The sequence below is a fragment of the Gracilinanus agilis genome, chromosome 2, assembly GCF_016433145.1.
Source record: "Gracilinanus agilis isolate LMUSP501 chromosome 2, AgileGrace, whole genome shotgun sequence".
Taxonomy (NCBI): domain Eukaryota; kingdom Metazoa; phylum Chordata; class Mammalia; order Didelphimorphia; family Didelphidae; genus Gracilinanus; species Gracilinanus agilis.
Genome location: NC_058131.1, coordinates 488,618,748 through 488,644,335, shown reverse-complemented (window position 1 = coordinate 488,644,335; position 25,588 = coordinate 488,618,748). Strand labels below are relative to the sequence as shown.

Here is a 25,588-nt window from a genome sequence, read left to right as displayed (position 1 = left end):
GTTTCTCTCGATTTTTGTGGTTGGATATCAAACTTTCCATTTAGCCCTGGTCTTTTCTGTGCAAATACCTGGAATTCTTCAATTTTGTTGAATGCCCATACTTTCCCCTGGAAATATATAGTCAATTTTGATGGGTAGTTGATCCGTGGCTGAAGGCCCAGCTCTCTTGCCTTTCTGAATATCATATTCCAAGCCTTGTGATCTTTTAGCGTGGAGGCTGCCAGATCCTGTGTGATCCTGATTGGTGCTCCTTGATATTTGAATTGTCTCTTTCTGGCTTCTTGTAAGATTTTTTCTTTTGCTTGGAAACTCTTGAATTTGGCAATTATATTTCTGGGTGTTTTCTTATCTGGATCAAATGTCACAGGTGTTCTATGAATCCTTTCAATGTCTATATTGCCTTCTTGTTGTAGGACTTCAGGGCAATTTTGCTGGATTACTTCTGTTAGTATGGAGTCCAGGTTTCTATTAATTTCTGGTTTTTCTGGAAGACCAATTATTCTCAAATTGTCTCTTCTAGACCGGTTTTCTTGGTCTGTCACTCTCTCATTGAGATATTTCATGTTTCCTTCTATTTTTTCAGTCTTTTGACTTTGTTTTATTTGTTCTTGTTGTCTTGAGAGATCATTAGCTTCTAACTGCTCAATTCTAACCTTTAGGGATTGGTTTTCGGCTATAATCTTTCAGTTTTCGGCTATGATCTTTCGGTTTTCGGCTGTAATCTTTTGGTTTTCGACTATAATCTTCTGGTTTTTGGCCATAATCTTCTGGTATTCTTTTTCAATCTGGACATTTCTGGTGTTCAATTTGCTTATCAGTTCATTTGGTTTCTGAGCCTCACTTTCCAGTTGCAAGATTCTACCTTTTAAACTGTTATTTTCTTGCCAGATCTCTTCCATTTTCCTCAAAATCTCAGTTTTGAACTCTTCCATAGCTTGTGAGGAGTTTTCCTTATTTGAGGAGGGTCCGGATGCTTGTTTGTTCTCCTCCTCTGTTTGCTCGGTTGTCTGGATTTTCTCTGTGTAAAAGTTGTCTAGTGTTAAAGACTTCTTTTTATTGTTGTTAATCTTTCTCTTCTGAACTTCCTGAGACTGGGTAGCTATCGTTAGCCCAGCAGCTTCTCAGGTTTATCCTCGCGCTTAGGGTCTGTCCGTGGTTTTTTGGCTCCTGAGGTCTGAGTTCTGGTTTTTTCCAAGGTCAAGCCCCCTGGTGGACCCCCTTGCTTGATCCTCTGCTGGAGGTTTCTTTACAAGTCTCAGGGTGCTGCTGAGTCGTATACCCATCTGCACTGGTTCCCCACTCAGGGTTTCAGAGCTTTAGCTCATGGCTGTGTCTGCCTCCACCCACATCTCCGCCTGCGCCTGCACTCTGAGCTGTGTTCTGCACCCTGCGTCTGCTCTTGGCACCCTGCTCCCGCGCTCAGATTTTGGGTGCGTTCGTTAGCTTTTTGGGGTCCTAAATCTTGCTGCTCTCAGGAACAGGCCCCGGAGCTGCCAATGACTCGAAGGGTGCCCCAAACTTGCTCTGTTTCCCTTTAGCTGGCTTCGGCGCTATAGGTTGTGTGTGTGGAGGGGTTGTGGGTGGGGTGGTTGCTCAGCCCGCGATTTAGTGAGAGCTGTTTCACCCCTTTATAGCAGGGAAATGCCTCGATTCCATGTACCTTCCACGCTGTGCCCTGTTGTGGGGTTCCTCCGTTCGTCTGGACTTGTTTTTATGTCCCCTTGAGGAGTTCTGTGTGTTTCAGTCAGGAGAGGTTAAGAGCTGCTTCTTATTCTGCCACCATCTTAACCCGGAACCAGGGTTCAATTTTTTAAGAAAATATCTTTTGGGAGTTATCATGGCCATTTTTATTCATCTGGTGCAGCCTATGGACTCATATTCTCAGAATAATGTTTCTAAGTGCATAAAATATGTAGAATTACGTTGAAATATAATTCAGGAAATGAAGGGCCAGGTGGCTGCTACAATACTTCCTTATTTCTCAGATCTTTGCATGAGGCTGAAGGTATACTGAGGGACCCAAATCCCCATACTCTGAAAACAGGGAAGAAAGGAAAAAAGAGCTAAGGAGGAATTGAAAGGAAAAGGAACTGGGCAAGGATAAAGGAATGAATGCTCCACCCTCTCCCCCAATCCCAGTAAGTGGCAAGCAGCCAGCTCCTTCTTGAAATTTGTCTGCCCTAGCAAAGACAAAGCATATTCTGCTTAGGAAAGCCTTTGCCTAAATCATAAGAAATTGCTGTTTCAAATCAGAAAAAAAAAATAATAGTTAGTTAGAAGTAATGGGCCTGGAGGAGGGAAAATCTTATGAAGGGAAAACATTTCTCATGGCTCTCCTTTCAAAATCTTTTCTCAGGAGCAAAAACTCTCAGGGGATACTAACATTTAAGTGGGGAATTAGTCCTTAGTGAAAGGAAATTAACCTCTTGGCCACCTTCAGATAGAGGGGTCTCTCTTTGAGTAAAGAAAAATGTTGAAGCACTAGAGAAGGTTCCAGTATATATATAAAGCACATTATCATGAGCAAACATGGAAATAATCTATGATCTACAAGGTTCTCCCTGGAAAGCTGAAAAGAGGATTTAGATCAATGTAAATCAGCTGCATCTTTTATGTCATTTAGAGTTGTTTGAATCTGATAGGTTCTAAGGATTCAAGTCATTATCTTAGGCTAATTAAAATAAGAACAGAAGCCCAAGGGACCTGTTTATGAAGATACCCTATCATATATTAAACGCACAGGTGAAAGGATAGGTGGGTGGTGCATTTCCATTTTATGAGACTGTTCTTGGAGTTGTTCCTTCAAAGTAGTTAAGCTTTCGAAAACGGCCAGGAAAAATGACTGCCTCTATCAAGTGACCTGACTTAATGAGTAACCAACTGTCCGGTTCCAAAAGCTGTTACTTGTGGAAAGCTGGGAAAAAAAATGTTCATGTAGACCATGAAACCATAGCATAATTTTTCCAGTGTGTGGAAGGCAATAAATTTGAAAGTAATGTAGCATTGGAATAAATGGTTTTTAATAAGTGCAGCTGTTATTTTCGTAAGACTTACAATATATCAAATTCTAGTTTCTGTTTTGGAAACGTGTTAATTAGTTCACTTGTTTTGTTTAATTTGTGTCTACACTGTATTTGTTTATGATTCTTCAACTGTATGATGTGGTTTTCTATTAACCATCTTTACATGAGGAAATGATAACAATGTGTTTTTTGTCTTACTATTTTTTAAATGTCTATTAAAATGTGAAATAATGAGAGATGCTTGCAAACAATTGCATGTCCTTGACTAGATTCTTTGGTGCCTAATTCGGGTCTATAATGGTTAGCATCTGTGATAAGTATGTAGGCCTGATTCCCTCAGATGGTGGAAATGAAGTTCATTTTCCTCTTGCTGTAGTTAGTTTAGTGCAAACTGTCAATGGAATATATGTTCAGCTTTTTTTTAAAAAGCCATTTTAGGATGAAATGTAAAAGAAACTGGAAAATAGGTATCAGATTGCAGGTAATTTTGGAACCTTGAAGAATAAGGTCTATTATCAATCTCCAGACCTTTGGTTACCTTTTGGATACTTACAATACTTGGGAAAGTAAATGTTTTAGTTAGCTGATTTCTGGTTCCCTGGATAATCTCTTTTTGTTTCATAACTTGTGGTTGAAAAATCGTTCTAAAATTCAACAGTCTTCTTTTTGGTTAAATACCACGAGGTGAATATTTTTTGAGCCTTTCTGTGCTAAGTCAGGATTTATAGTACCTCAGGGTCAGGGTGTAGTAGAAAGAACAGGGAACTCAGAGCCATAGGACTTGGATTCAAGTTTCCACACTGACACTTGATGTCATGGGAAAGTAGTTTCCAAGGCTTCTTTTCTTCTATCAATGGGAGTACTATTTAAACTGCCCCAAGGAGAAAAGTTAAATTAATAAGCATTAAGTGCTTACTATGTGCCAAGAACAGTGCTAAGGGTTGAAATTCTTTATAAACTTTAAAATATTAACACATTTAAGTAATTATTAAAAGACAGCATGGCATTATGGGTGAGAGGTCAGTCTTGGACTCCGAGAGGACTGAATTCCAGATCTGACTTTAATATATATTATCTATATGAAAATACATAAGTCACTTAAAATTTCAGGGTCCCCAAGGCTATTCTTAGAGACTATATCAGTAAAGTGCATACTGGTGTCAGGAATTTCCAAGACCCCTGATGTCAAGGGCCTGAATAACCCCCCAAAATATTACTTTTTACTTTGTAAAATCAAGACGTAGATTCTGTAGAAGATTGGAATGGATCTTGGAATATTAAATAATCAACTCATTGGACAGGAAGGTGGTTCAGTGGATAGAGCACTGACCCTGAAATCAGGAAAATCTGAGTTCATATTCAGCCTCAGACTCTTACCAGCTATGTGACCCTGGCCAAGTAATTTAACCCTGTTTGCCTCAGTTTCCTCATCCCTAAAATGAGCTGGAGAAGGAAATGGCAAACCACTCCAGTATCTTTGCCAAGAAAACTTCATGACTGAACTATAACAATATACAACACATTCTTGAGAATATCATATTACCCCATATTTTGAGTCACTATGAGAAGATAAACCTAATATAAGACATGTATTCTATCTTCAAGAAAGCGGAATCAATTTTGGGAATCAAAATTAGCACCCAAGAGGAAATCAGACAGCAATTAAGTACTACATTGTGCTCCTCACAATCAGTGCAATAGAAATATCAAGAAAAGTATGCCAAAAAACTTCAAGGTGGGACTTGAGATGGCCCTTATAAGGCTGGGTAGGATCTATTTGGATTGAGGAAAAGTTGAAATTTTATTAGAGGCAGAGGTGATAGTGTGATCAGATTTATGGGTATGGGAGGAAATGTGGATTTTTTAAGGTTTCAAGGAGGAGTTGGCCCTTAAGATAGGGAGTAGTCTGAAAGATTGATTGATAGACAAGATTGGAGGCTGTTATGATGGTCCATTTCAGAAAAAAAGGGTCATAATGAAAGGAGATAATGATAGGAGTAGAAAGGAAGAGATGGGCATGAGAGAAATCTAGAAGGTAAAAACAGTAAGAATGAGAAACTGATCCAGAGTGTAATATGTGTGAGGAATTGGGAGGACTGATGGACAAAAAGGAGTTAAAAACTCAGAGAATTTGAGCTTGAGTGACAGAGAAAGGCAGTCTGATAAATAAAACTTATGGAATACAGTAGGAAGAATAGTTTTGTTGTGTTTGGATTGTAGTAGATTTTGTATTTGGAGGGAGAATGAGATATTGAACTCAGTTTCAAACATTGTCTGGTGGCTATTTTGCTGTTTGCCTTGACAGCCATCCTGGTGAAAGTGCACCTTAACCCTTTGCCCTTCTTCACTGTCACCATGGCCAAGATTGTTATCATCAACTCATTTAGTGCCATTCTTCAGGGCAGCCTGTTTGGCCTGGCCAGTCTCCTGCCTGCCAGCTACACAGTTCCCATGAGAGGCCAGAGTCTGGTGGGAACCTTTGTTGCTGTGGCCATAATTTGTGCCATCACCAGTGATTCCAAACTGGAAAAGAGTGCTTTTGGATACTTTATGATGGCCTGTAGAGTCATTGTCCTCTCTTTATTATACTATTTGGTCCTGTTCAGACTGAAATTCCTCCACTGTTGCCAGAAAATAAAAGATGTTGGGGAGTGAGAAACCAAAATGGATTTGATTAAAAGAGGAACTTTGCAGAGGTTCTGCAAGTTTTACAGCTCCTCAGTAAGCCACACTTCCTCTTGGGTAGTGTTACTGTCTTTGCTTTATATCTGGGGAGATTCAGAAGCCCAGAAAGGAGAAGGGGCTTGCCCAAGTCCAAAAAAGCTTACAACCCAAGAACTTTCGGAAGGGATGTCTGTTGGCGGAAAGAATTCAACCAAAAGTGTAGAAGTGGAGTGAAGAGTCTCCAAGCCCAGGCCAAAGAGCACCTATGAGAAGACTTCCATTATAGCTTTCCTCAGAGAGAACTGGGTTTTGGCATTGTCTGTCTGCTTTGTCTTCACCATCATCATTGGTGTGTTCCCTTCTGTGACCGCTAAGGTCAAGTCTACCATTGCAGGGACCAGTACCTGGAAAAGTTATTTCATTCCTGTTTCCTGCTTCCTCACTTTCAATATCTTTGACTGGGCTGGCCAGAGCCTCACTTCTATATTCACGTGGCCAAAAAAGGACAGCCGGTGGCTACTTCTTGCTCTGGTGTTGTCAAAGATTGTGTTTGAGCCATTGCTGATGCTATGCAATGTCCATTCAAGGAAGAACCTGACTGTGATCTTCCACCACGATGCCTGGTTTATCGCCTTCATGATGTTCTTTACTTTCTTCATTGGCTACCTTGCCAATCTGTGCATATGCTTTGGCCCCAAGAAAGTGAAACCTTCTTCGGCTGAGACTGCAGGTTCAATCGTGGCCTTCTTTCTCTCCCTGGGCCTGGCCTTGGGTGCCTTATTATCTTTTCTGTTCTGGGCTATAGTTTGGTGACTCAGAATTGCCCAGCCACCCTCCCTGCCCTGCTTCATCTACTTCTTTTTATTTTTAAACATTTATTAATATTTATTTTTTAGATAAGTTATCATGGTTACATAAATCACACTCTTACTTTCCCCTTCAACCCCCACCCCCAGCTAAACCTCTACCCCCATTCCATGGCTGATGCATATTTCCACTGGTTTTAACATGTGTCATTGATCAAGACCTATTTCCAAATTGTTGATAGTTGCATTGGTGTGGTAGTTTCAAGTCTACATCCCCAATCATGTCCGCCTCAACCCATGTGTTCAAGCAGTTGTTTTTCTTCTGTTTCCACTCCTGCAGTTCTTACTCTGAATGTGGGTAGCGTTCTTTTACATAAGTCCCTCAGAATTGTCCTGGGTCATTGCATTGCTACTAGTACAGAAGTCCATTACATTCTATTTTACCACAGTGTATTGGTCTCTGTGTACAATGTTCTTCTGGCTCTGCTCCTTTCACTCTGCATCAATTTCTGGAAATCATTCCAGTTCACATGGAATTCCTCCAGTTTATTATTCCTTTGAGTACAATAGTATTCCATCACATGCATATACCACAATTTGTTCAACCATTCACCAATTGAAGGATATACCCTCATTTTCAAGTTTTTTTGCCACCACAAAAAGCATGGTTTTAAATATTTTCGTACAAGTCTATTTATCTATGATCTCTTTGGGGTACAAACCCAAAAATGGTATGGCTGGATCAAAGGGAAGGCATTCTTTTATAGCCCTTTGAGCATAGTTCCAAATTGCCAGCCAGAATGGTTGGATCAGTTCACAACACCACCAGCAATGCATTAATGTCCCAATTTTGCCACATCCCCTCCAACATTCATTTCTCTCCCCTTCTTTCATTTTAGCCAATCTGCTAGGTGTGAGGTGATACTTCAGAGTTGTTTTGATTTGCATTTCTCTAATTATTAGAGATTTAGAACACTTTCTCATGTACTTATGGATAGTTTTGATTTCTTTATCTGAAAATTGCCTATTCATGCCTCTTGCCCATTTATCAATTGGGGAATGGCTTGATTTTTTATACAATTGATTTAACTTCTTGTATATTTGAGTAATTAGACCCCTTTCAGAGTTTTTTGTTATAAACATTTTTTCCCAATTTGATGTTTCCCTTCTGATTTTGACTACATTGTTTTTGTTTGTACAAAAGCTTTTTAGTTTGATATAATCAAAACCATTTATTTTACATTTTGTAATTTTCTCTAACTCTTGCTTGGTTTTAAAATCTTTTCTTTCCCAGAGATCTGACAAGTAAACTATTCTATATTCACTTAACTTATTTATAGTTTCCCTCTTTATATTCAAGTCATTCACCCATTCTGAAATTATCTTGGTGTAGGGTGTGAGATGTTGATCTAAACCTAATCTCTCCCATATTGTTTTCCAAATTTCCCAACAGTTTTTGTCAAATAGTGGATTTTTGTCCCAGAAGTTGGGCTCTTTGGGTTTATCATACACTGTCTTGCTGATGTCACTTACTCCAAGTCTATTCCATTGATCCTCCTCTCTGTCTCTTAGCCAGTACCATACCGTTTTGATGACTGCTGCTTTGTAGTACAGTTTAATATCTGGTACTGCTAGGCCCCCTTCCTTCACATTTTTTTCATTATTTCCCTTGATATTCTTGGTCTTTTGTTATTCCAGATGAACTTTGTTATAGTTTTTCCTAATTCAGTAAAGATGTTTTTTGGTAGTTTCATAGGTATGGTGCTAAATAGGTAATTAATTTGGGTAGAATGGTCATTTTTATTATGTTAGCTTGTCCTACCCATGAGCAATCAATGTTTTTCCAATTGTTTAGATCTAGTTTTAATTGTTTGAAAAGGGTTTTGTAGTTTTGTTTGTATAATTCCTGTGTTTGTTTTGGTAGATAGATTCCTAAGTATTTTATATTGTCTAGGGTGATTTTAAATGGTGTTTCTCTTTCTACATCTTGCTGCTGTGATGTGTTGGAAAGATATAGAAATGCTGATGATTTATGTGCATTTATTTTGTATCCTGCAACTTTGTTAAAGTTGTTGATTATTTCTACAAGCTTCCTAGTTGATTCTCTAGGATTTTTTAAGTAGACCATCATATCATCTGCAAAGATTGATAGCTTCGTCTTCTCTTTATCTATTTTGATACCTTCAATTTCTTTTTCTTCTCTAATTGCTACTGCTAGGTTTCTAGTACAATGTGAAATAATAGAAGTGATAATGGGCATCCTTGTTTCACTCCTGATCTTATTGGAAAGGCTTCTAATTTATCCACATTGCATATGATGCTTGTTGATGGTTTTAGGTATATACTGTTTATTATTTTTAGGAAAGGTCCTTCTATTCCTATACTTTCTACGGTTTTCAATAGGAATGGGTGCTGTATTTTGTCAAAGGCTTTTTCAGCATCTATTGAGATAATCATGTGATTTTTGTTTGTTAGATTGTTGATATGATCAATTATGTGGATGGCTTTCCTAATGCAGAACCATCCTTGCATTCCTGTTATAAATCCCACCTGATCATGGTGGATGATCCTCTTGATCACTTGCTGGAGTCTCTTTGCTAGTATTCTATTTAAAATTTTTGCATCTATGTTCATTAGGGAGATTGGTCTGTAGTTTTCTTTTTCTGTTTTTGATCTCCCTGGCTTTGGAATCAGTACCATATTTGTGTCATGAAAAGAATTTGGTAGGACTCCTTCTTTGCTTATTATATCAAATAATTTGTATAGTATTGGGATTAATTGCCCTTTGAATGTCTGATAGAATTCACTTGTGAATCCATCAAGCCCTGGCGATTTTTTCTTAGGGAGTTCTTTGATGGCTTGTTCAGTTCCTTTTTCTGATATGGGATTATTTAGGTATTCTATTTCTTCTGCTGTTAATCTAGGCAATTTGTATTTTTGTAAATATTCATCCATATCTCCTAGATTGCTATATTTATTGCCATATAATTGGGCAAAATAGTTTTTAATGATTGCTTTAATTGCCCCTTCATTAGAGGTGAGGTCTCCCTTTTCATCTTTGATACTGTCAATTTGGTTTTCTTCTTTCCTTTTGTTTTTATTAGATTGTCCAGTACTTTGTCTATTTTATCTGTTTTTTCAAAATATCAGCTTCTAGTCTTATTTATTAATTCAATAGTTCTTGTACTCTTGATTTTATTAATTTCTCCCTTTTTAGTATTTCCAATTTAGTTTTCATCTGGGGATTATTAATTTGCTCGCTTTCTAGTTTTTTGAGTTGCATGCCCAATTCATTAATTTCTGCCCTCCCTAATTTGTTAATATATGCACTCAAGGATATAAATTTCCCCCTGAGTACTGCCTTGGCTGCATCCCACAGAGTTTGGTAGGATGTCTCATCATTGTCATTCTCTTCAATGAAATTGTTGATTGTTTCTATGATTTCTTCTTTGACTAATTGGTTTTGGAGAATCATATTATTTAATTTCCAATTAGTTTTTGATTTTACTGTCCAGGTGCCCTTACTAATTATTATTTTTATTGCATTATTATCTGAGAAGGTTACATTTATTATTTCTGCTCCTTTGCATTTGTTTGCAATGTTTCTATGCCCTACTACATGGTCATTCTTTGTGAATGTACCATGTGCAGCTGAGAAGAAGGTGTATTCCTTTTTGTCCCTATTTATTTTTCTCCACATATCTATTAAATCTAAGTTCTAGGACTTCATTCATCTCTCTTACCTCTTTCTTATTTATTTTTTGGTTTGATTTATCTAGATCAGAAAGAGGAATATTTAGATCTCCCACTAGTATGGTTTTACTATCTATTTCCTTCTTGAGCTCTGCCAGTTTCTCCTTTACGAATCTGGTTTCTACACCATTTGGTGCATACATATTGAGCAATATTTTCTCCTTGTCTATACTGCCTTCAATCAGGATGTAATGACCTTCCCTGTATTTTTTAATCATATCTATTTTTACTTTGGCTTTGTCAGAAATCATAATTGCCACTCCTGCCTTCTTTTTCTCATTTGAGGCCCAAAGGATTTTGCTCAAGCCCTTTACCTTAAACCTGTGTATGTCCACCTGACTCATATGTGATTCTTGTAGATAATACATAGTAGGATTTTGGTTTCTAATCTCCTCTGCTATTTGCTTCCTTTTTATGGTAAAGTTAATCCCATTCACATTCAGAGTTAGAATTATCAGTTGTGTATTTGCCAACATTTTGATATCCTCTCCTAGTTCTACCCCTTCTTCTTACACTATTTCCTTTTAAACCAGTGGTTTGCTTTATGCCAGTAACCCTTGTCCCCTCCCTTGATTTACTTCTCTTTCTGTCCCCTCCCTTATTATTCCCCTTTTTTTAATTTTAAGGCCTAATGAATTCCCTCCCCCTTCTTCTCCCCTCCCTTTTTTTGACCTTCCCAATCCCCTGCTCCCCTTGGTTTTATCCCTTCTGACTTTCTCAGTAGAGTTAGATAGAGTTTTATATCCCAGTGGATAAAGGTACTCTTCCCTCTCAGGGTTAATTACACTGAGAGTAAGGTTTAAATATTACCTATTAATGCTCTCTTTCTCTCCTTCTTATAATAGTATTCATCCCTTCTCCTTCCCATGCCCTCTTTGTGTGTAATAGAATATCCTATTTTTCTTATTCATTCAAGATTCTCTTGGTGTCCTCTACTATTCACCTCCCTCTTTCCCACCCCCATATAATCTTAGACCATTTAGTATTCCAACCTCTCCCTATGAATAATTCTTCTAATTACTGTGATAGTGAATACTTTAATAGTGAATAGAGTTCCTTAGAGAGAATTATACATAACATTTCTCCACATAGGAATACAAATAAAGATCATATTGAAGCCCTTAAAGAAGCAAATTTAAAAAATACAAGTTTTCTTTCTTTCCCCTCTGTTTCTTATTTACCTTTTCATGTTTCTCTTGAATTTTGTGGTTGGATATCGAACTTTCCATTTAGTCCTCATCTTTTCTGTGCAAATAATTCGAAATCTTCTATCTTGTTGAATGCCCAAACTTTCCCCTGGAAGTATATAGTTAGTTTTGATGGTTAGGTGATCCTTGGTTGTAGACCCAGTTCTCTTGCCTTTCTGAATATCATATTCCAAGCCTTGTGGTCTTGTAGTGTGGAGGCTGCCAGATCCTATGTGATCCTGATTGGTGCTCCTTGATATCTGAATTATCTCTTTCTGGCTTCTTGTAAAGAAGGAGTTGTCTTTTCTGGGTCTAGTGTAGAGGGTGATCTATGGATCCTTTCAATGTCTATATTGCCCTCTTGTTGTAGAACTTCAGGGCAATTTTGCTGAATAATTTCTTTTAGTATGGAGTCCAAATTTCTATTAATTTCTGCTTTTTTCTGGAAGACTAATGATTCTCAGATTGTCTCTTCTAGACCTCTTTTCTTGGTCTGTCACTTTCTCATTGAGATATTTCATATTTCCTTCTATTTTATCAGTCTTTTGACTTTGTTTTATTTGTTCTTGCTGTCTTGAGATATCATTAGCTTCTAATTGCTCAATTCTAGCCTTTAGGGACTGGTTTTCGGCTATAATCTTTTGGTTTTCCTTTTCAATCTGGTCATTTCTGGTCTTCAATTTACTTGCCTCACTTTCCAATTGTGAAATTCTGCCTTTTAAACTGTTATTTTCTTGCCAGATTTTGGTTTCCAGTTTGATTACCATTTCATTTGATTTTTGGGCGTTTTTCTCCAATTGGGAGTTTCTTTCTTCTAACCTGTTAATTTCCTTTTGAGCTATTTCCCTCTTCTCTCACCAAATCTCTTCCCTCTTTCTCATCATCTCAGATTTGAACTCTTCAATAGCTTGTGGCCAGTTTTCATTATTTTGGGAAAGTTTGAATATGATCACTTGTTTGTTCTCCTCTGCTTTTTGCTCTGTTGTCTGGATTTTATCTGTATAAAAGTTGTCGAGTGTTGCAGATTTCTTCTTGATGATCTTTCTCTTTTGGAGTTCTTGTCTCTGGCTTGCCATTTTTAGCCCTGTGCCCTCTCCGGTTTATCCTCACACTCAGGGTCTGTCTGCTCTCTTTGGTCTCCTGAGGTCTCAGGTCTAGTTTTTCTCAGGGTCAAACCTCCTGGTGGTCCCCTTGCTTGTTCCTCTGCCCGAGGCTCCTTTAACAGTCTCAGAGAGATGCTTCCACATTTGTGCACCCCTCTGCACTGGATCCCCACTCAAGGTCCGTGCCTGCTCTCAGGATCCGAGTCCTTGCCTGAGCTCAGGGTCTGTGTTCAAAATCCGTGCATTCTTTAGCCTCTTGGGGTGTTGTCTTGCTGCTCTCAGAGGCAGGCCCTGGTCACCCCAGCTAGCTGCCAAGGATTTAATGTGTGTCCCAAACTTGCTCTAACTCTTGTGTGCTGGCTTTGGTACTGTAGGTGGTGTGGGGTGGGGGAGTGGGTTGTTCAGCTTGTGTTTTATTGAGAACTTTTTCACCCCCTTATAGCATGGAAATGTCCCCATTCCATGTGCTGCACCCTATTGTGGGGTCCCTTTGTTCCTCTGAATTTGTTTTTATGTCTTCTTGAGGAGTCCTATATATTTCGGTTAGGAGAGGTTAAGTAGCTGCTTTTTACTCTGCCTCCATCTTAACTAGGAAGTCTTGGCTCATCGACTTCTGACCTCTGTTTTCACTACCCATGCTGGGGATAGGGTAGCAGAACCCTATCTCTGGAAACTGGGAGTCAGATATTTAGAGCTCCCTTATCCTGGGGAAGGGCCCCATGGGATAGCACAGAGAGGTTGGTAGTTTGCTGCAGCATTTGATCGACTGACCAATGGAACCCATCTATGGGCAAAGTAGTGTTTATCCCCCTAGCTCTGTGTGTTTGTCCATCCACATGTCCATCCCTATGTATGTCTGTATCTGGTGTCAGGGATTAGGTGGATGAGATGAGACATTGTTTTAGGGTCATATTTTTCTAACCATGTTTTTCCATCCATCTAGTCCCCAACATCTTCCCCATCTCTAGGCTTTCCATGTAATGTCTCGTGTATAATTGATATTTATTGCCTTTTTTATATTCAAGACAGAAAACCAGGTGCCCCTTTAAGGCATCAAAATAAACAATTCTGAATTTAAAAAAAAAAAGGAAAAGAAAAGTCAAAAAAATGATCAAGGCAAGAATGGAGCCCAGCCTACAAACACAGACACACTGGTTCCTTAAATGCCTGCTATATATAATGTGACTTTCTTTCTAAAATTTCCCCTGAATATTCTTTTGTTTAAATATTATCTGCTGGAGATAGGGAGTAAAAAGTGACCCTACATGGCACTTTAGTACCTCTCTTCCTCCTTTTGCTTAATTTGGCAGAGTATATATTTCAGGGAGGGCAGCTAGGTGGTAAAGTATAAAGAGTGCGCCGAACTCCAATCTGCTCCTCCTCTTCCTCATTCAGCCTGTCTCTCTTTAGGATCTCATCTCCTGTCTCTACACCATTTGCCTCTCTACCCCTTTTTTCTGCTTGTCTCTATATTGTTATGGCAGCTAAGTGGTGAAATAGATAGAGCACTGGACCTGGAGTCAGAAAGATAGGGGTTCAAATTCAGCCTTAGACACTAACTGTGTGACCCTGAACAAGTTATTTAACCCTTTTTGCCTCAGTTTCTTCATCTGTAAAATAGTCTTGAAAAGGAAATGGCAAACCAATCTACTTTGTCTGCAAAGAAAACCCCAAATGTGTCATAAAGAGTGAGACATAACTAGGAAAAAGAACTAAACATTTCAGGAAGGGGAAAGTATAGAAGAGGGATAAGCTTTTCATGGCCTAAATCACTGAATTGCCCTTTCTGGTTTTATTTCAATTAAATTAAGAGAATGATAACTTTAGTTGTAAGACTATTTAGTCTTTCCTATAAATGAGCAAGGAATCTCTTTATAATCTAATTTGGTTATACAACTTTTGCTTAAAGACCTCCAATAAATTACCTCCAATAGCAAACAATTCAAGAATAATTTTTGGTTCCAACCCACAACCCAGTATGTTTCACAAATGAGCTGGAAAAAGATGAGGAGTCTTAGCTAGAGCTATTCTGCAGGATCATGTGGGGACCACGGTATTGAAAACAGAAAGGAAAGCTTTGAACATTGTTGCCAGATGAAGCTTAGTATAGTGAAAAAAGTAATGTTGAAGGATCTTGAGAGTGGGTTGAAGTTCCTTTTCTCTATCATATGATATTTAATCATATGATCCTGGAGCAGTAATATTTCTTTGAGCCTCAGTTTCCTTGTCTGCAAAATAAGGATCCCTGGCTTGGTTAAGTACATTAAGGTCTTTACATTATCACTCAGGCCCCCTATTAAAATACATTTTGTTATGGCCACAGAGCCATAACAAGTCTCACTCTAGCTCCCCAAATATCCAAAATAACCCAGACATGTCCATGACCTCTTGACTAACCATATGAGAGGGTTAGCAGGTAGGTTCATACACACAGAAAGGAAATGGGAAGGAAAAGCAGATACTATAATTTTGCAATTTGTGAATTCTCTGTTTCTTCACTCCCACATTCACATTCATTCATTCTTTCTACTATGATTTTCCTATAGAATAACCATCCTTGAAATTATATATCATCATTGATATCAGTGCTGATCTTCCTTTAAATACTTACTCTTTTCTGACCTAGATGTGGATGGAGTTTCTAGAGATCATCTCTAGTACAGGCCTTTAGCACTGGTTGCTAGCAAATTCCCTTTTAGCAACATTTTCTCTGTTCTGTTTTTGTATAATTGAGTTAAAAAAATCTAGCACTAGGACTATACATTTTCCCCTATTTTTTTTAAACCCTTGTACTTTGGTGTATTTTCTCATAGGTGGAAGATTGGTAAGGGTGGGCAATGGGGGTCAAGTGACTTGCCCAGGGTCACACAGCTGGGAAGTGGCTGAGACCGGGTTTGAACCTAGGACCTCCTGTCTCTAGGCCTGACTCTCACTCCACTGAGCTACCCAGCTGCCCCATTTTCCCCTATTTTTATCTCTATATACTCTCTCTCTCTGTCTTTCTCTCTCTCTTTTTCTTTCTCTCTCTTTCTCCATAACCTTTTGAGCTTCTATGAGTTCAATTATTGTGTCTATTTAGATGAATTCCATATTAAATATCAAACCTTCCTCTGTTTTTTTGAGTTTCATTCTTGAATCACCAACTCTGTAGTGGGTCTTTTGTTGACTTTTATTGAAAATAATTCAATATTTTGACCTGGAAGAAGCCATAGGCCTTCCAAACTGAAAATTAAAAAAATAACCCATGGTTTTACCCCCCTCAAACCCATACCTTTTTCTTATTTCATTACTTTTGTCAAAGATATCACCATTCCTTCAGTCACTGGGAACTGCAACTTTGGAATCATCCTTTACTTCTCATTTCTTCTTATCTCTTGTATCTGTTTACTTGCCAGATCTTCTAGGTGGTACAGTGGATAGAGTAACAGAAATACTTGACCTCAAATCCAGCTTACTAGTTGTGGGATCTTAGGCAAGTCCTTTAACTTTGTTTGCTTTAGTTTCTTCATCTATAAAATGGGAGTAATAAAAAGTACCTTTCCAGAGTTATTGTGAGGATCAAATGAGATAATAACTGTAAAGAGCTTACTCTAGAAACTCAGTAAGCTCTATATACGTGTTTGCCATGACTATCATTATTTTATTATAATTATTAATCTTACCTTTAACATAGCCCTTGAATCTGACCCCTTTTTACCACTTATTGATTCTACCTTGGTTTTGTCTCTCATCAACTCTTGTTAGAATTTTAGCAATAACCTCCTTGCCTAGAGTCTCTTTTTCTCTCTCTTCTCCTACTCATCATCCACACAGCTGCCAGAGGAAAATTCCTAGGGCACTCCAATAGAGAGAACAACTTTCAAGTTAACTTCAAAGTATTCATCTGATTTTTGGATCTAATCAATGAACCAATTCCAATCCACTAAACTGTACCTTAGTGCATTTCTAAGCATCATATCCATAAAAGGATATTGTGAGAGACTTCATAAAATGCCTTGCTGAAATCTGGACATAGTATTTTCCCTGTGTATAATAGTCTAGTTACCTATAAAAAGGGAATTATATTGGCATGACATTTTTGTGAGTCCACACCAGCTCTTACTCATCAATTTTTGTTTGTTTCTGAGTATTCACAAAACACACCTTTAACAGTCTCTTGTAAAATTTTTGTGAGTATTTCACACAGCTTTATGTTATTAAGAATCCGACAGGGTCCTATAGTGGTTAGCTATTTGGGTTTGTATCTTTCTGGGTTTGTATCTTCCCTTAAGCATTTACTAGGTGTGTGAGCCTCAGTGTAGTTTCTCCTTCCCTCAGCTTTCAGATCCTTATTTATAAAATGAGGGTGTTGAAGTCAATGACCTCTAAGTTCCCTTCCAACTCTAAATCTTTGGTCCTTTGGTCTTACCATCTTCTTCTTCATGAATATCTAAACAAAGCTTGCCTGTCTACTATACATCTTTCCCATTATATAAGATTCTTGAGTATCAGCATCAAACAACTTCAATGTAGCATTCATACTCACAATTATCTAAGTAATTCATTTCATTAATGTAATTCATCCAATCCACTGTTAAGCCATATATATCAAGCCCAATATATGGTACACACACACACACACACACACACACACACACACACACACACATACTTTCTGATTCCACTGTCAAAGATTCTCAGTACTTAAGATCCAGCAATAATTCTTACATTATTTCACACAGAAAAAGATAAGTAGATATAGACAGAAACAAAATTCTGGCAAACCACATTTCCAGAACTTTGCAAATATCAGATATCAGAGATGTGGGAAGACCCTTGTGTTTTGGCTTGCTTTAAGATGAACTAAAACCGGCACCCAGTTATAGAAACAAAGATTATTCTGTCTACTCTGTGTGATGGAGCATGACCTTACAAGGTCACTGGCAACTAAAGAGAGAAGTGGAAAAAAAAGGTGTTCATATATCTAGTAGCCTTGCTGAGAATCTGGGTCACAGTGTGAAGAAATTCCAAAGGTAATGTGATAATATGACATGTCTACTCAAGGGCAATCAGTGGAAAGGTTCTGGATCAAAAATAACTACATAGTTGAGAACTCTGAGAGGACATTCAGTACACCCCCACCCAGACAAACTACGAAGAAGGAATGAGTTGGTAATGTGTCAAGAACTCAAAAGACACAACTTACTATGATATGATTTCATTATCTTAAAGCTGTTTTTCATTACATTTTCTATTTTGCTAGAGTGAATAGAGAATGCTATGATTGGTCTCCAGATAAATTCAAGGTGTTTCTTAAAAAAATTAAATTCAATAAAGTAAATGAACTTCATTTACTTGTTTTGGTTCCCTGTAGACAATCTTAGAGTGCTACAAGCTCAACTAAATGCCAGTAGAGAACACTATTAAACTAGAAAACATTAATTGTGTATGGGACTTGGTATGCAGATTAACTCCCTTTCCAGTAAATACTATTAGGTCAGGAAAATCTCTGTATAACTAAGACTGCTAAGCCCCATCAGATTACTCTTTTGTCATAAGTGACATTGACTATGAGAAAATTTCATCCCAACAAAGGAATGAGAACAGTTCTGTGGTCTATTGTCACAGAATTTGACATCCAGTTGTATACTTAGCAAGCAAATATGGTATAAAACACTAAATTCTTCCAGTTATCCTTTAAAATGATGTGTGTCTAATCCATATGCCAACGTGGAATGTTAAAAATGATTATTTTTTTTTCAGGAAAGAAAAGGGGGTTTTAAGGGGTGCCAGAAGAAAGTCCATACCAGAGACAGAGACAGTGAGAGATAGAAGTAAAAAAAGAAGAAAAGAAAGGAAAAAGAGACAATTTCTTTCAAACTAGAATCTGAGTAGAGTTGTGAAAAAAGAGCTAACTGGAATTTAGAATTGTTTAAAGGTGCTTAGTTTAATGAAAAGGTTCAAGAGAGTCAGGAATATCAGATATTCAAATTGGCTTGCTCCCTTTGCAGCAACTTGTGGCTTGATGCTGCTAGGTGAATCGGTCCGGGTTCTAGGCTTTTTTTTCTGGCCTGCTAACACTCAGCCTAAGGGTCCCCCCCCCCCACCAACTCCGCCCCCCAACAAGCAAAGCCTTTGCTAAAGGGAGTAGGAAATCTGCCGAAGTATTTAATATGAGCATGTGCGGAGACTAGAGAGTGAGAGGAAGTTACCAGGAAAAGCAATTAAAAGAAGCTACTCCCTACTGTCAAGTTGGGTCAATGCAAACACACACACACACACACACACACGCACGCACACATGCACACACATGCACATACACATATGCACCCATAGACACTTTTGGGGAATAGAGATTCTAATCCTGTCTGAGAGCCGCTGCTGCGCCGAGAACTCTTCAAAGACAAGGGGCAGTGAGGTAACCAGGAGCCAATCAGCGTGAAGGTGGATATTTGAACAGAGGGAGAGGGGGCATAAAAAGACTAAGGATTTTTGGCTTCTAGGTCTCCTGCCTGCGCCTTGAGAGAAGGGGGAACTGACTGTCGTGGGGCTGACTGCCTCCTACCAATCGGGGCAGGTATTTTTCAAATCCAAGAGAACCTTAGAGGTCAGGTGAGGAATGGGGGTCAAGTAGCAGAGGCCATTTGCATTTTTTTTGGTATGTTTCAGGTTTCTTGTTGGGGGAGCAAATGAAACTCTAAGCCTGAGGACAGCAGGGGTGTGTTTAGTTTACATTACATTATATTACACTTGTTTGTGCGGCACCTGCTTTAGGGGTCTGCTATTGATAACCTGATCCCACAATAAAAATGAGTGGAATGTGAAACAGTCACTCCTGAGTCACCGCCCTCTCCCCACCCCATGATATTCTGAGACTAATGAGCAGGGAATGACTCTTGCCACTCTCTCTCCGGCTATTCTTTCTGCTCCCTTGGCTGGGGAACAGTGAAATTAAGGGAGATGCTAGATTTGAAAATGCTTTGAGCTCTTTCTGAGGGAGGTCACTATATAGATCTAAAGTGGCAACCTTTATTAGTTCTCTTCATTCATTCAGCAATCCATTTTTCATTGAGGATGAGAAAAAATAACTTTATTCATCTATTTCCTAATTTTTCCCCTCCAACCCCAGCTCAACTAGAAGAGATACCCAGTTGCTCAAAGTTCCTTGTTATCAACTCTTAAATTTACTTGGTTAATGACATTCATTGCTTTCTATTGAGATGCTTTGACCTGGATGTTCAAGCTAACCACAACTCTAGTGTTTAGAGCAGGGGGAAAAATGCAAATGGCATCAAGTTACTAAATCTCTCTTTTCCTGTCTTCTCTGTCTCTGTCTCTCACCTGCTGGGGAAAAATAAAGTATGGATTATACTAAATGCCATCCATTTGAGCTCCAATGCTAACTCCTATTAATAATCTCACAGTAAAATCTGATTAGGGTCAATGATTAGTACTTAAGTTGATGAAAATGGGTGGCTGCCCCACACTTAGCAATCCATCTGTCAAAATGCAGTAGCATCTTCCCTACCTGGAAAGTGATGTTTGGAATTGCTTAGCTGCTGGCCTTTTCAAAATAAAGCTAAAGGAGATTCAGAGGGATATGGAAGAACAAGAATGGCCACTCACTTAGATCAGTGTTGATTAAATCTATATTTCTGGATTCATTTGAATTTGCAGTTTCCCAGACAACATCTGATGATCTCAAGGGTATGACAGATCTCTGATTCCCTGTGATCATTCTCAAAATTCATAGTAAGTGATTTTTATTTAATATTTCCTACATTGAAGTTTAAGTGGAGAATATTAAGATGCTAATAATCAGATGTCATTGGTCTAAGAAAAGGATAGTGTGATGATAATGATATTGATAATTATATTATGACTATAGACTTGTTTTTTATTTTCAGCCTTCTCTGACTGTGACATTTGGGGTTTTCTTGGCAGAGAAAATGAAATAGTTTGACATTTCCTTTTCTGGCTAATGTTATACAGATGAAGAAATTGAGGTAAAAAGGGTTAAGTGACTTGCCAAGAGTCACACATCCAGTAAATGTCTGGGGTCTGATTTGAACTTGGGAAGATGAGTCTTCCTGATTTTAGGCCCTGTATTCTATGCATTCATTGTGCCCCCTAACTGCCCATGTATAAAGATACTATTCTGGAAAATATTTCTTATAATATAGTCTCTGATTTTTTTTATAGGTCCTTGTTTCTTAGAAGTAAGCCATTGTGAAAACTGAAAAAAAATAGCATAGAGGAAAAGAAAACCCTTCCTTCCCAACAACTTTCTCTTGAGATTTCTTCTCTTCCTCCTTATTCCTCTTCCAATGTCTACTGCTTGGAACTAGTTAGTCACTTCTGGTCAGGAGGGGATGATAAATTCTTACACCTAGCTGCTTGTACCTCACCATTTCCACTACCTCTGCCCAATGCTACCTTCCATTGGTCTTCAACTGACTTGGTTTCCTCATCTTCCCCTCCCTGAAAAACCTGCCCTAACCAGGGTCCAGTTTCTATGGGTCACTATTGGAATATAATCCATGGCATTTTCTTCTGAAATGTAGATAAATCTTGCTTCACCCTTTGTACACGAAAGCCTACTCTTCAGGACCTTTATGAGACTTTTTCTTTGCTTGTATAAAGGATAAAAATAAAAGTAAATTAAGGAAATCTCTTTTTAGTCATTGTTGGTTAATCCTTTGTTTACTAGAAGTGAAAGAGCAAAAAAAACACTTTAAAGGGATTCTATTAGAGATTTTATTTGAGTTTTTAAAAAAAATTAATAACACATTTCCACTTGAGTTATATTTGAGTTTTGCTGTTGATTAGGGAAAAAGAGAAACTAACCCTGGTCAGAAGCAAAAGTGATGGCAATGGAAAAAGAAGTCAGCAGCCAATCCCTAGGACCTTCAGAAAGAAAGGGACAGGGAATTCCTTGGGCTTTATCTGCCCCTTCTCTCAATCCCGACCTCACCTTTCCCCATGCTCCCACTCAGAAGATCACAGAAAAGCAAAATGTTAGTATTGAATTTTTTTATGTCAGTTAATGAGTATTTATGTTTACTACCTCCCAACTTCTCACCTCTCTCCAGGAAAGAAAATCCTTATAACAAAAATTTCTAATTGACCATGTCCCCAAAATATACATCCTTTTCTGCATGAATTGGTCCATAACCTTTGTGTGAAGATCTGGGTAACATGATTTATCTTCAATCCTCTGGAATCATGGTTGGTCATTTGGAGAACTGAAAACCAAGTCTGGGGCAGTCTCCATCAACTGGAGAATGATTGATCAAAGTATTACATATGAATGGAACAGAATGTAAATGTACCATAAGAAATAATGAAATGTATGGTTTCATAGAAACTTGGGAAGACTTGTATGAACTGGTGCAGAGTGAAATGAACAGAATCAGGAGAATAGTTTTATACTATAATAACGTGGTAAAATCAATTTTGAAAGACTTGAGAACCCTGATCAATTCAACTTCTTTATTTTAAAGTTGAGGACACTGAAGTTCAGAATGATAAAATTGCTTTCCCATACCTTCCCACAATAAATGCTCGACCTGGGAATTTAAGCCAGCCAGAACTCTTCCTGAAGGGCCAAGGACTACCACCATACCTAGTGCCTTGGTGCTGGGCATGGTTTAGAGGAGAGGAAGAATGATGATGTTGGGCTAGGGGAAGATTTGCTTTTACTACTTAGCATATAAATGGGGGGAGGGAGGGAGGGAATGTTGCTGCACTATCTTTCCAAAATTAGAGTTCTGACTTCAAATTCTGTATTGTCAATTGTACACTATTCTATTTCAGGTACATTATACGTTAGATAGGATTTTTTGACCTGACCCAAAAAACTAAACACCATATATGAGATCAATTCTAGAGAGAAAATATATTCTGAGTTCTGAACATCTGATTTACAAATGGACTTTGGAAATAGAACTTAGCTCTTAAATTGGGCACTGACTGTACAAAGAAAAAGAGTGTGTTTGGTTTAAATGCAAACAACCCTGAACTTTAAGTGAGATTTGAGCCACAATTTTAACTCTTCTGTGAATTATGGATGGAGCTAGTTGTATGCTGCATACCCCCAAATGACAGTTCTAATTTCAAGAAAAGAAATTGTCCTTGTAAAAGAAAGAAGCTTTGCAAAAGGAAAATCCTTTTTCAGACCATCTGTCCCAATTTTTATTTGGAAAAAATATGGTCGACACATCTGAAAGACCCCTTCCAGATCTTTGATGTTTAGGATGTAAGTACTTGAACACAGACTAGTGACTCTCATCTGCTTATTTGACTCTATTGTGGTATCTTGATGGGCCAGAATCTCCCAGATGTGTTACTTCTTGAGAACAAATATGATACTTCAGGAAGAATTGGTCCATTTTATTTTTCAAATCCTTCTCAGGAAGTACTAAGTAGCGGATTATTCAAAGACACTATAAATACGATTTTTAACAATTTTTTTTCTGAAGAGGTGGGGAACTACTAGGGCAGAGAGTTGTATGTATTGTTAAAATTAATAACTCTGTTATTTTTGTCGAATTGGTTTATTTGTTACAAAGGATTCATTCTGAAAGGAATATGCTGCCAAAGCAGCGTTAGGCATGATGTAGTGACCTGTGAAATTCTCTAGTGCACTTTAACCATATTAAATGTATTTGAGAAATGTTTAACAAAATAAATACAAATACAATATCATACAGATAACATAAATTTGTAGTTTTCTAAGTTAATATGCTACCACAGGGATCCATTTCTATTTGAATTTGACACCACTGGCAGATTAAAAATTAGCCTTGAAATAAGAAGGCCTGGGTATTAAGACCTGCTTATGTGACCCTGGGCAAATCACTTAACCTTTCCGTGTGAGGATAAAAGGGTAGAAGAGGTTATTTTTTTTAAGGAATCGATAATACTTTAAAAAATACCTCTGCATTCCCCACCACTCCCAATAGCATGCAATTTATTTCTGAGCAAATGTTCTATATTATAGAATCTGAGTAGACAACTATCAGTACAAAACAACTACCACTCATATTTATGTCATCCCTGTAGGTTTCCAAGGTACTTGCCTTGCAACACTCCTGTGGTGTAGGTGGGATAAATATTATTTTCTCTATTTTATAGATGAAAAACTGAGGTTCCCAGAGGTTAAGTGACTTCCCTCTGAGTACATAACTAGTTAGGTATCAGAGATCAGACTCAGTTCTAGACCTGCTGAATTTAAAATCAAGACTTTATATTAAAGCATATTCTCTCCTAGCAGAGCAATATGGTGGTAGCAACAACAGGGTCTTTGGAAGATCTCCTTTCCTGTTGAAAGCTCTAGTCTGATGAAAGAAAGTCCCCTTTAAATGGGACCTTTTGGGATTTTATGTCTTAACATCTTACTCTAAGTTTGAACTGTGGATTAATCTATAAACTACTTCACGCTTCCCTTTGTTATCAGGGAGCATAAATCTGAAATGCAAAAAGTTAGGCATTTATAACATTTTTTCCCCTCTATAGATGTTATATGTATATGTATATATGATATATGTAGATATAAATATGTAGCCTCGTCTTTATAAGCACATCAGAATACTTGTGTAAGAAGGCAGGATGGGATTGAAAAAAATATTGAAATTTAGAATCAGAGTACCTTTGTTCAAATCCTGTCATACAGCATGCAGGATCTTAGGCAGGACTTTATGACTCAGTTTCAGGATCTGTTAAACATCCAAGTGACCTTCCAACTCTACATGTATGAACCAATGAACCTATGTGTAGAGAGACAACTGTGAGCAGAAAAAGATGATTATTCTTGTTAGCATCAGGCTTTGCATTTGTGTAAAGGTATGATCAAAGTAACAGAACCCCATTTAGCACTGATACATTTATCAGTGAAAACATATCACAACCACTTAACCTTGATATATTTATCAGGTGAGAACCCATTTTAATTGTTCACTAGTTGTAAACAAGACCAAGACACTTCTCTAGGTATTCCACAAAGTTCTTTCAGGTTGGCTGAAGGACTTGGTCACATCCTCTGGGGCATGTATACAACTATCAAATTCCTTTGACTCTTGAGATTTGACTCAGCATTTACTCAGGAGAAATAGCTGCTCCTTTAGCGTCCTTGGAACTTGCAATGTGCTCTTCTTGCTGAGGAGGTGGAAGGATGGTAAGAAGAGGCTTTCACGTATTACCTATTGCTTTAAAAAAAATCTTAACACTATTGAGGGAAAATAGGTTGTATTACATCCATTTTATAGATGAGGCACAGAGAGATTAAAGGACTTGCCCAATGTCACACAGCTAGTAGGAGATGACAGATTCTCTAACAAGAAAGTAGTTTCCCAATTGCTAAGCAAAAATTCTTTCCATCAGAAAAGGTATTTAGAGTTCACTGGCAAGGCAAAGAGAAGCTAAGTTGGCTCTTCTAAAGAAGAGTATAGTGACTAATATTAAAGATGAAAGTATTTTCCAGGTCAGTTGACTCAGGACAAACTTGTTCCTTCCCTGCCCAATTTTATCTCTGCTTGATTAAGATATGTTGTGTAAGTGGCTGGGTATGATAACCTTGGTATGCTTTGTATGTAACATGCTATTTTCCACCCGTCATAAAGCTCTCTGGTGCATTTACACTACCAGTCTTTTTTACACACTGTTTATTTTTGACTCCTAATTTATCTCTCAGGTATTTACTCGGTATGTAAACATTAAAGGATATAAGATGCAATGTGACTGACAGCAAGAAGGAGAAACTTGGATCCTATTTGTCCCCAAATTGCCAAATAATGTAAGAAAATTCTGTCCTAAACATGATGCTTTAGGCATCAGAATTTTTTTCTTTGTTAAAAATATTTTTTCAATTACATATAAAAATCATTCTTAAATTTTTATTTTTCCCTATAATTATAGGTAAAACCATTTTCTCATATTTTAAAAATAATTTTGAGTTTCAAATTCTTTCCTTCCTGCAATCCTCTTTACCCCCTAGATAGTAAGAGATCTCATGTAGATTTTACATGTGTGGTCATGTAAAACATTTTCCTATTGAAATCCTTTAGTGGAAGGAA

At 37.8% G+C, this 25,588-nt stretch overlaps 1 protein-coding gene across 1 annotated transcript in view; it reads left to right on the top strand.

Annotated features, from left to right (window-relative positions):
- The window catches only part of LOC123234016 (equilibrative nucleoside transporter 1-like), a 25,185-nt gene extending 18,685 nt beyond the window's left edge, over positions 1 to 6,500 (top strand). The window contains 2 exon segments of the mRNA XM_044659981.1: positions 5,285 to 5,765; positions 5,946 to 6,500. Of these exon segments, the coding sequence (XP_044515916.1) occupies positions 5,285 to 5,765; positions 5,946 to 6,500 (1,036 nt within the window).
- Positions 6,501 to 25,588: the final 19,088 nt, after the last annotated feature.